The 12,264-nt window shown below is 40.6% G+C and overlaps 1 protein-coding gene across 2 annotated transcripts in view; it reads right to left on the bottom strand.

Moving 5' to 3' along the window:
* Positions 1–211: 211 nt before the first annotated feature.
* The window catches only part of CSGALNACT2 (chondroitin sulfate N-acetylgalactosaminyltransferase 2), a 46,694-nt gene continuing 34,641 nt past the window's right edge, over positions 212–12,264 (bottom strand). For both annotated transcript variants that reach the window (XM_066600402.1, XM_066600403.1), the window contains exons 6-8: positions 9,634–9,728; positions 8,647–8,728; positions 212–2,452 (exon numbers count right to left, since the gene is read on the bottom strand). In XM_066600402.1, the coding sequence (XP_066456499.1) occupies positions 2,160–2,452; positions 8,647–8,728; positions 9,634–9,728 (470 nt within the window). In that variant the 3' untranslated portion in view covers positions 212–2,159. The remainder of the gene's footprint in view (positions 2,453–8,646; positions 8,729–9,633; positions 9,729–12,264) is intronic.

Below are 12,264 nucleotides of genomic sequence, written 5' to 3'. Positions count from 1 at the left end.
GAACCCTTGGTGCGGTAACACACATGATCTAGCAAAGCTGAACAGGTAATGAGGGAAGGAAATCTGCGATCATCCACATCGACCACACCAACAACTGCTTGTCAACGTGCGGCTCTTGACACACAACCATGTGGAATATGCACTTCGTGTAATGTCTAGGCTACTCCGACATCCACATGCTGCAATAGTAATATAATAACGACACTCTGTCCATAGCAAAAAATAATTTTATTCCTTCATGTACTTGTGGCGACACAGAAAAAAAATCTAGTCTTGTCTGCAGAATTTCTACAACCATCTACTAAAAAGCAAAAGCTCTTTGGTAAATGCAGGTCAGTCCGGTGGTTATAGACTTCCAGAAATGATGTTTAGAACTTTTAGTCCAAGACACTAAAATGGCAATTAAAAATACAATATAAAGTACAAAACGATCCTTCACGGGACTCCAGTCTTCATTTCTTGCCTTTAATTTTAATACTGCTGTCAACAGCCAGGATACAGTAGAAAGATACCAGAACTCCAACATCATCCCTTCATAGCAGGATTGTGCCAGTAGAAAAGATGACTGTAATAGGATCCATCAGTCTAAGTGTAAAAGGACTCTACTTATATAACTTGTACCCCTCCGTATAGTAATTAATTAGCAGATTACCCCAATATGTAATGTTTTGTAAAACCTGGAAAGTTGGCATAACATGTGTATACCAAGTGTATACAGATGTAGCAGAGCTGACTTTGGCATTCAAGTAAACCTCCTAAATTTTAATTTGGAGTTATGATGGAAGATCAATGCAGTCAAGAGCTGAATAACCAACTGAGCTCTGCTATAAAATCAGTGTGAATGTGGCACTAGAGGAAACTGCCTACAAACATCCTTTAATTCAGTGCTCACATTGCCCACAATGCAAAGTTCCTGGAATAGTTTTAGAAAATAGACCCTGCCTTGAGCAACGAGAACACTTTATGTAGAAGTCAATTGTGACGACACGCCGAACGGTCAGAGTAGCTACGATTATACCTTGCACTACAAAGTAAACTCTTCCTAGACTGGGTGTGACGTTTAGCCTGTCTGGGTGCCCTAATATAGTGTCCAGAACTGACATTTTTTTTTACACCCTGGACTTGTGCAAAGATATAGTAAAACGTGGAAGAAATTTGGTTCCACTTCTAATATTTCACAAGTTGAAACCAAAAAAATTAAAATTCTAGTTTAACAACTCTGTAAATACTTTGCTTTACAGTTTTTGTACATATTATATCCTTCAACTATTAAGTGAAAGCCATCAAAATATCAAGATAAAGCCTCACACTTGAATGGAAAACATTCCAAATCAATACTAGAGAAGTATTTACAAAGAGACTCAACATTGTGTTTTACTAGACTGTGAGCCGTGGCAAACTAATACTGGGCAACAATCAGTTCCTTGCACCGCGATAATTTCCAAGCTTGCAGTGAAACCGGGAAGGTCATTGGTTTCTGGCAAATCCCTTCATCGGTTTGCATGACCATTATATGCAGCCATCATCAATGGCATCTAGGGCTTTACTATTGTGCTTATATTGTGCCGGACTGGGGGGCTTACAATTTGCACAAGTCGGTACAGCAAGTGAAATGTGGAGGGGGGGATTCCTGACCCCAGTACCCTGTGCCAGGGGTGTATGCAGCATTATAAAGCAAAATAATCATATCAATCCAAGGATGTGCAGGTACAACATGATGCGCATGTACAGACACACTCCTACATGTACAGTACACTTCATATACAGCACGGAGTCCACAGACTCTTCTGCATTAAGGCACACGGAAGCCGCAGGCTACCAGGCCTCAAAGTACCATTATGTTCCCTTTTCTGCTTTGATTTATGGCATTCTTAATGTCCATTCCTCATAAAAGAAAGGTGATATGTCTTTATCCTCATTTCAACACTGTTAAATATTAACCATATAAGACATATGTGCACGTTCGGTATTGCTCTAGATAATCCCTGCTCTGAAAGCTTTCCAAAACCATCGAACCGGCATAGTAATGACCAGTACCAGACTCCACTAAATAAAAGGATATTACGATTGGTTCCGCTTTGCGCAGGTCCCACATCCATAAATATATAGTCCACTTATTAGCAGCTTGCAATTTAAGCTTCCATTACAAATGGAATGGCTCATGCATCCGATTCATTATTTGTCCTGAAGGCTTGCTTGCGCAAATGGGCTTCAATTTCCTCACGGAAAACCAGCATGCCGAGGTGCGGGTGGGATGCCTCATTCATGGCCTTGGACTGAATGCACATCCGATATTGCTCCGGGGTCAGTTCATCCACACAATGCTTCTCATGCCACAAGTGGAAGAGGCTAGGCACGGGAGTACGGACTACAATCAAATCCCCGTGCAGGTACTTCCTGTAAAGGTGGACATCCTCTCCTCCCCATCCTCTCACCTCCAAGTCAAATCCACCTGCAACAAACAATATGGGGATATGGACAAGTCAGAAATAGTTCCAAAGTCATGAAACGTATCTGTATGCATGTTCTGCACCTGCCACTAGAGGGAGACCAACTAAGAATACGTCAAATTATTGTTCTAGTTCCTGTACTTTAGGAGACGATACAAAAGAATCCCATGAAAAGGAGTAAGCTAAAATACGTAATAGAAGACAGACATTTGTACTTCATAGAACTGGATTTCAACTTCCACAGTATTTTGAAATTCAAATGAATGTGAATCTTGATCTTTCTGCTGCATTTCGTGGATTACATGGATTTACACTTACAGATTTTGGGTGATACCTTTATGTTGCATGCATTTTTGAATTAAAAAAAAAAAAACACCACATTGGTTTTCTGTGGTTTGCTACTTTTTTCCCTCCAACTGCAGCCCATCTGGTCTGTCCCACCGTTGCTGTAGTTTTTTCCTCTATTGACTTCAGTGGGAAAAACTGTAGCATTGCACAGCGGATGTAGGATTAGATTTACTGAAACGGTCGACAAACAAAACGCTGCTGCAGATCAGATCAGTGCTTCGAGTTACGCCAAATGCAAAATCTAAACTTGACTAACATTCAACGCATCTGATTCTTGTATCATCAAATCAATCCATAATAATCATTAACTTTTCAAATAACTTCTCCTTATAGCTACCAAAAGTAGAAAATATCTTCTTTACCTAAAATGACCTTTTTAGTGCCGAAAAATCACTCTTAGGGCTCTCTTACAGCAGTGTATTGTACTGCGTGCCGACAATCCCCATACATTCTCTTGGCATGTCTGTACGTGTAATATGTGCCCAGGTACCATACGCTCGTGTGAGAGCCCTTAATTGGTGGTCACTAGGGTTCTCCTTTAGCAAGGCCAGTCTCACATGACCGGATTCCTATTGTGGAATCCACGGTCCGCATCTGCGCAGAGGATCCACAGCAAATTTCACGCATTAAAAAAAAAATAAAAAAAATAAAATCGCAGCAATGGAGGCCATCTAATCTGCAGCCCATTCGCAATAAATATTGCACATGGGCTGTGGGTTCCCAAGTCATCACCTGGCGATGGAGCAGGAAATGCATATATTTAGAAAAATATCTGTACTGCGCATGACAGATGGCGAGAGCCTGCGGTCATCCATAATTCAGACTTCACAGGTATGCGGGAGTCGCCGGCCGGAGTTACAGCCAGATTCTGCTGCAGGTTCTGCATGCGAAATCCAAACCGGTCATGTGATCCCTGCCTCACAATTTGCTATCCATTGTGTATTGTCAAGTGATGTCCATCATTTATAACAAAGATAATAAGATGGAACACAAAGCACAGGAGGAGAATGACTCATAGATTAATCACCGTGGCAGAAAAGACCCTAAAATCAATCATCAATTGTCACTGGAAGGACCTACAGATTATAAAATATAACCTTTATTATTGCCACATTAAAAGTGTATCCACGTATATTATTTCCAAATTATTGTGACTGGAAAATGTCACTCACTGATACAGGCCACTTGGCTGAATGATAATATTCTAGTTGGTTGCATGACACTTCATCCCCTCTATGATCCTCGTCTTTGATTGGGTATGTATCTATACCAACATACTAAATAGCTTTATCGCTCACCCACCTCTTATACTGAGGAGGGTATACTCATTCAACCAAATAATAGCGTATGCAATGCCACTTCCAAGTACCAGATTTGATCACTTATCCGAGGTAGCTCAGGCTATCATATACATCAACCCCTAATATTTGGTCTGATTTACAAACCATTCATAATGTCATATGAGATGCTTGTGTATAAAGACTGGTTTTTATTCTTCCCCTGTACGTCATCGGGTCTAAAACTGTCAATCAAATCACCTGTTCCAGCTTTCTAGCTATGTCCTGACCCTGCTTGATAGTTCCTATTGAGGACCATTTTTAATTCAATAATGGTTTCTGACCACATTCATTGCTCCCATCAGAAAACAATGATTTTAAACTGCCCATAGAAGTCTAAGAAGAGGAGAGGGGATGGGAGCTGCTGGAGAGAGAATAACTCTCAAATATGTGCTATTGGAGCCAATGGTGAGTTATTTACTTTGTTACAGCTACTGGAATCACTTCTACACTGCTCAGTACTTCTCCGCTGTCCTCCTGGACGCAGCTGTTTACGTGTGCTTGATACAGAAAGCAGAATCTGCAGTCCTTTTATGTGCAGATATACAGTGAACACAGCAGAACAGTCTCTTCCTATGAGCTCAGAAAGAACTGAAAATATACAGCCTTCTGAGGAGGAAAATACAAGTTATATAATGCTAAGATAAAGTTAGACGTCATGTACAGTATCCTACAAAAGTTTGAACAGGCCACCATTTAACCCTATAAAGGGAACCAGTCACCGGGTTCATGCTGCCCAAACTATGTAGATATGTACACTGCACACATGTAGGTTTTATTCTGAGATGCTGCAGAGTTCCACAATTAACATACTATACTTTGAAGTTTGTCTCAGAATGGTGCTCCGAGTCACAGGGTAGACTGCATTGTCCGCTCCCAGCCCCAATCATCTCAAGCGACAGCTCCTCTTGTGTATAGAAAGAGAGCTGTCACTCTAGATCAGTGTTACTCAACTCCAGTCCTCAGGGACCACCAACAGGTCATGTTTTCAGGATCTCCTATAGTAAGGACACCTGTGGCAATGTCTGGGGCACTGACAATTACAATCACCCGTGCAATACCGAGGAAAACCTGAAAACATGATCTGTTGGGGGCCCATAAGGAATGGAGTTTGGGAAACACTGTTCTAGTTGATCCGGGCAGGAAGAGGCCGGCACAGCCCACCTACGTGACTTGGAGTGTCATCCATAGTCAAACTTCAAAGTATGTTTATTCTGAAATACTGCAGTGTTTCTGAATTAACTACACATGGATGCAGTGTACATATCTGTCCTGGGTTCATGCTACAAAAAACCTAGTGAAAGGTTCCCTTTGACAAACAGAAAAAAAGGAAACACAAAGATTGTCTAAGAGCTACAACTTTTTCATTTTTCCATCAACATAAGCCCATATAAGGGCTTGTCTTTTGTAGGAGGAGTTGTATTTTTTATTATACCATTTAATACACCATATATTCCATTGTAAAAATCTTTTAGGAGGTGTGAAATAGAAAAAAAAAGAAGCATAGAAAAGCAAACACATTTTTGGACAGCTTTTGCAGCATTCATGGTATGGTAAAAGTGGCACGTTAATGTCATTCTATGAGCCAGTTCTATTATAACGATAATGGGGTTTTTTTGTTTGTTTTTTTATGTTTTATGACTTCAAAACAATTAAAAACCTTTTAGAAAAGAAAAAAAATGTTTTTTGTTTTCATATCCAGAGCCCCAAAACTTTATTTTTCCATCAATGGAAGTGTACAAGGTCTCGTTTTCTTTCGGGGCGACCTATAGTTTTTAATGCTAACCATTTTTGGATGTACATCAACTTTTTTGCTCACTTATTTTGAATTTCTACTCTGAGATGGTGGCAACCAAAAAGCCCCACAATTCTGGCATTATGTTTTTTTTTTTACAGTGTTCACCAAGTGTTAAATAATGCAATATTTAGATAGTTCAGGCTTTTTTGGATTTGGCAATATGAATTACATTTATGATTTTTTTTTTTTTATTGTTTAGACGTTTTGTAGGGAGAAAGAGAAAGTGGACTTGAAATTTTTTTTTAAATAAAACATCTGACTTTAAAATAAAAGTGTAAAATTGAAGTTTCCTTTGGGGATTCAAACTTGTGATAGTTTGATCCCTTCTACAATATACCACAATACTTCAGTATTGCAGCATATTGCATTAACATTCACATATTAAGCCCTGTAACAGACAGGGCTTATTATGGATAAGGCAAACTCGGGAGACTTCATTAAGTCCATGTCTACCATGGGAACCACAAGGGACCAACGACGAGGCTGAGGCTGACATCTTACATACCGTGTTCAGGATTAACAGTGCATGTAAGCAGTCAAACAGCTGCGATCTGAGCCAACGCCGATTGTGGCTGTCTGCAGTGGAGGTCAGTTGTTTCAAAAAGCTGGCACCTACTTGCTGGCTATGCAGCGAGCTAAGCTCCTGAGCCTGCCTCATACTAACTGCACCTCTATGATATACAGTATGTCAAATGGCTTAAAGTGCAATTCGCTAGTCAGAAGCATCTCTGGGAGGTCTTCCCACCAGGAATGGAATGTTTCCCAACCGAAAAAAGAAAAACCACCACATACCGAGAGTAATGAAGGCAATCATACTGGCAAAGGGTGGATAATTTTTGAGGATACCAAAATTAGGAGTTATTTTTAAACTCGGCAAGAAGATTGAGCTGTTTTATCGTTTTTAGTTCAATGAAACATCCCAAAGCGTCGATATTTTTGATTATTTCTCCCTAATTCTACATTTTTAAACATGTATTTCCAAATTCCAGAGGTTACTATACACACAAAGCAGCTCATCTAAAACATTAGGCCCACTTGAAGTCATGTATCTTGGAAAGATGAAAACTAAGCTCCACCTTAACTCCCCAACAGCTCTTTCTCAATGGAAATGTTTTAGCTTTAGGAGTAATTAACATTTTACATTCCTCCACAGGTTTCAGTTTGCATACTCCACCCTGCCAACACAATAAATCACCACTACCAGTTAAAGGAGGTCTTCACCACCACAAAGAATCCCAGCTGTTGGAGGCAAACAAATTTACGTCATATACTACTAATTTGGCATGGATGTTTTTGGTGGTAAAACATCTTTGAGGAGGATGGAGTTTATGCATGTTGTGAAAAGTGAAGAACCAACGAAGTCTTGGGTTGCAAGCTATACGAAAGGAAAGTATGACTGGAAGAAGTCACCATGGTGGTCTGGACTGGATAGAAAAGATGGGTAAAGCGAAGGACTAAAGTCAGAGAGGACTGTCATCACTAGATATAACGGCGCTATACTCATATGTACAGTCTAAAGAGTGTCTGGGCAGAACTGGTATCTATCAGTATATAGCCTCTGTATGGTGGTAAAAGCGGCCTTTCTATAGTGTTGTTTATTCAGTAACAGTTTGGTAATATTCAGTCACTATGTAGTGATAATGGTACTGGTCATGGTGTGGCAGTTATATTTGGGCCTGGTATAGTGGCATTATTGCTCTTTGTATAGTGCATTTTTATTCAGTAACATTACTAATGGTAGTGGTCATGGTGGGGCAGTAATATTATTGGCAACATTCTCCTTTGTATAGTGGTTTTGTTCAGTACCAACACAATGGGAATATTTAATTGTATATAACTGTATGGTGTTAATGTTTGGTCTTGGCATAGTAGTAATGTTATGTGATAACTGTTTTTTGGTGGGGGAGGAGGTGGGTGGGGGGTGGACATATGCCTTAGAGCTTGTGCCCCCTGATGTTAAGACCCTCGCAACACCCGGCCAGCGGGACACAGGGTGGTATTCCGCTGCAGGATCCTGCATGCGGAATCCAACCCGTTCGCGAGCAGGCTTGAAGCACTATTAACCGTAAAATGGAGATCCTGCAAGCCCCCATAAAATCCAAGTTTCTTTGTTGCTGAGCCTTAAAGTGAATGTATCCTCAGACTATAATGGTCCAGGAGACTCCATGCTTTGTTGAGGAGTTTTAAAATGTATGTTTATTTAAAGAGATTGTACTGGAAAAACAAGTTCTTGCCTCTCCAAGGTTGTCCACAGGGTAGGGAATAACTTGCTGATCGGTGGGGGTCTCACTGGTGGGGCAGGGTCGCTTCTTTTCCAGCAGTGATGTCATTCTAAATAGCACGCAGATCGAGCATGCATGGTCAGCGCTCCATTCATTTCAATCAGAGTGACGGAAATATCCGGGCCGGTGTCACCCAGGTAACTCGGCAGTCCCATTGAAAGTGAATGCAGCGTTGACAGTGCATGCTTAGCTAGTGCTTCAGTCAGTCAGTCTCCTGCTTGCTGCTGTGGATATCCTTTGGAGCGGGGAGAACTTGTTATTCTGGTAAAACCCCTTTAAAGAAACTTGCATTTTGATGACTGGGCAGAATTTCTTTTTTGCTACGAAAAAATGAATTTGGATCAATTTTTGAATATATGCCACTAAAAGAAAAACAAATGCAGCAAAAAGTACAGAATACATTACCAGACTTCACCACTTCCACCACTCACCAATTGTCAGAAAATCTGATTTGTATTGACAAGTCATTCCAAACCCAAAGTCTCTCCAAAAGCCGGAGTCTTTCTTATGAACCTTGGATATTAAAAAGAAATGAAAAGGAATTTTATTCTAAACATAAAAACTTACATTTTCAAAAACATCCTTCTTATAGAATTGTACATTTTGACATTATTAATGTGATTGTTATTAAAATTGCGGAACAGGAAGGCCAACCTGCTACATTCTACCAGAAACCAGGTTACATGTTACTTACACGTAGAATTAACCCTTTCCAATCCAATTTTTGATTCAGGGTTTCCTAAAAGGCTTTTTTTTGCTGTTATACAACGGTGCCATCTGCTGGCTAAAGTCAGTGTGTGCGCCAGAGAGGCTCCGACAGTGGAGTGGCTGGCAATAGACTGTAAGAATATCCTGTCAAACGTCTTCTGACATCGGAGCTGTACAAGCTTCAATCAGAATGTAGGAAGACGTCAGACAGTGGATTGGAAAGGGTTAAGGCACCTTTACACGGGACGACTGTCGGGCAGATGAGCGACCCTGAATTATTCTGGCCAGCTGAACAGTACATGGGAGTCACTGAAAGATTACGTGATCTGATAGTTGCTTGGATTCCGACAGTTGAGCAATGTGCTCAGTTCCTTGTCGGCAGCCACGTGTACATGGGCCGATTATCACCCGAATCCAGAGATAATCGTCCAGTGTAAAGCACCTTAACTGACTGTATCATGAGACAATTCAGGAGAATTTCCAAAATTGAAGGGTGGAGGGAAGGGAGAATATTTAAAAAAAAAAAAAAAAATGGTGATACATCCGCCTTGACTATCTGGTACAATGACATTCACTCCAGGATGTAGCATTTCACTTACAGCGCTCTTGTAAGTCACATGAGCCAGGACTAACTGTTCATGCTGCAGTGTTTGAAGAGGACACAATGCACTTCCAAGCTAATGAAAGATAAGTTTTCTTCTGGAACTTACCAGTTGTTGCTCCACGGGCGGTGGTACCTCTAGATTGGCATACACAATAGCAGGATTGTAAAGGCTAAACACAACGGGGTAGAACACTTTCTTACCTACAATGTTAAGGTAAAGAGAAACAATCAAATATTAATGGCCGAAGAAAGCGTGGGCTCCGAGACAAGACAATTCTCAGCCCCTCTTCTTGAGTGTGAAGCTTCCATAAAGTTAAGCTAAAGGGCAAGCGTGGAGGGAGAGTAGCATGTGAGAAGCAGATATCCAGGAATATATTATGAAATGGTCCTCAGAATACTCCAGGTTATATAAAAACACAATTTTAATTGTCAAAGGCAAAACATACCCATAGGCAATATCCCCTAAAATATCTAAATACTTTATTATTCAAAAAACACAGACATCGAATGGTATTTAAAAAATAGGGGGAAATAGTGGTGCCAATGAAACGTGACCAGCAGTCATCAATTAGTATCAGGTGTCCATAGGGGGAACAACAAGCAGGAATATAGGGAGTTATAATCAGGTATTAACTATAAAATGCATGTCAATGGAGAGCGACCGCTGCCGACGGCAAATATTTGGCTACACATCACATTCTGATTCCGGATGATTCCAGATGAGCTTTATTCCATGGACGCTGCGCAGCTCCTGCAGAAGAGGTTGATCTCTCTCCTGAGAAGGTCCTTCTCCTATGTCACATGGTTTCATGCAATGTTCCTTCTTTTAGGGCTTCTTCACTCACTATAGCCCCAAGGCAAAACATGTCGGGGTAGCTATAGATTAGATTTTAATAGAGTTTTGGTGGTGCTGATTTACTAATCTCTACATAGGCTTTTAGAAGTTGGCCATCCAGGCCTATGTTTTACTGTGTATATGCACACTATGCCTTTCTGTTGGAGAAACAGAACAAAAACTGAAAGCCAGGATAAGATCTCATCAGCATACAATTAAACAGAGAAAGACAGGATTAGCTGTGGCCCAGCACTTTTCTAGTCAGGGACACGACTTAAAAGATATGACAGTAATGATATGGAAGGGCGGCTTTAAGTCACAAAGCCATAGAAGAATTTGGGAATATAAATTTATAACAACTTTTAACACTTTCAATGGAATTATTAATGAGGATTTATGCGTGAATGGGAGGTGTGAGACATCTATAGCACTATAGCATAGATAAGACACCTGGCCTGGTAAACCCCTTCTTCACCCCATAAAACTTTCACTTCCTTATCGGTGTCTAGTTAAGAATGTTTGCTGCATTCCTTTAAGTGCAAACCAAATCACATCCATGTCTGTGCCTTGTTAGAAGTCTGTGTATATGTGTGCGCCTCTTCGGATCTATTTAATTTACACCTAAAGAACCCTGCGTTGGTTCGGAAGCTCGCTATTACATCACGTATTTTTGTTAGCCATTAAAAGGTATCACTTCTACCAGATTACATGGTTTCTCTTGCTAGGAACAATCACATTTGTTTTCATTATGCACAATTACACATGATACTAACTGATGACTGCTGGTCACATTTCATTCGCTACCACCATTTGCCCCTTTATTTTAAATATTATTCGATGTGGTCTCTGTCTTCTTGAATAATAAAATTGTGTAGGTTATATTTTAGGGGTTACTACCTATAGGTATTTTTTGCCTTTGGCAATTAGAGTTGTAAGAAGCAGATATCCGCTTTCCGCGTCTCTCCAAGTCCTGTGGGACCATGTTTTCAACTGACGTAAGGAAAGAGTACTGGAAGTGGCACCCTTCTGTTGCAATTAAGGCAAACCATTCGGGAAGTCATCCACCGTCATCTGCAGGAGATTCAGGTACCAGAATGTTCCATGCCTGTATTGCAGCAGAAGGAAGCCACTTTGAGTATACTTTCCTTACTTCAGTCAAAGCAGCGGTCCCACGGGACATCGAGGGACACTAAAAGTGGATTTCGCCTTCTTACATGCTACTCTTAGACTTTGCAATTCAGTTTTACTCTTTTTTTTACAGGGTCACAAACTGAAATCAATGTTCTGGGGCCCCCAGGGGCAGTGCACCATACCATCATGTAGCACATCCATGCCTTGCTATTGTTATTTAATATAGGACACCAGTAGTGAGATATGGTGCTGGATCTTTTGGACTACAGCTTGTACAGGACAGTATAGCCTGATGACTGATCCGCTTAAAATAAGCATGGATGGCTACTATGTATAGGTTAACATGATTGCAGAAGGGCAAGGATAAATTAGAACCCGATTACTTGTGATCCACAAATGTTGGCGCCGCTGATCTACCTCCTTCAGATGCATCCGGTGAGTTCAATAGATTGTATTTAGACACAGAGATGTCCAAACTGCACAGCAAGCAGGATCAATCGATGTCTAGTCTATGGTGGAGCTCAGTGGACCAACATACACAGGATATTATCTGGTGGTATACCAGTTTGCCTGTTTCCCATTTCCTCTCATAAGCAAAAAGGAACAGATCACCCAAGCTAGTTGAACATCCAGCCATGTTACGATATGTTGGACTATAGTACTTTGTCATATCAAATCATGGTCCTGATTCTTGGGAGAATTGCTTCATCACCACAATTGTGAAGTTTTTGAAATGACAGCAAGGAGAGATTTGTAAAAGTCCATTTAGAC

This window comes from Eleutherodactylus coqui, chromosome 4, assembly GCF_035609145.1.
Source record: "Eleutherodactylus coqui strain aEleCoq1 chromosome 4, aEleCoq1.hap1, whole genome shotgun sequence".
Classification (NCBI taxonomy): Eukaryota; Metazoa; Chordata; class Amphibia; order Anura; family Eleutherodactylidae; genus Eleutherodactylus; species Eleutherodactylus coqui.
The sequence above is the reverse complement of the archived record's forward strand: the minus strand, read 5'-3'. Positions and strand labels throughout refer to the sequence as shown.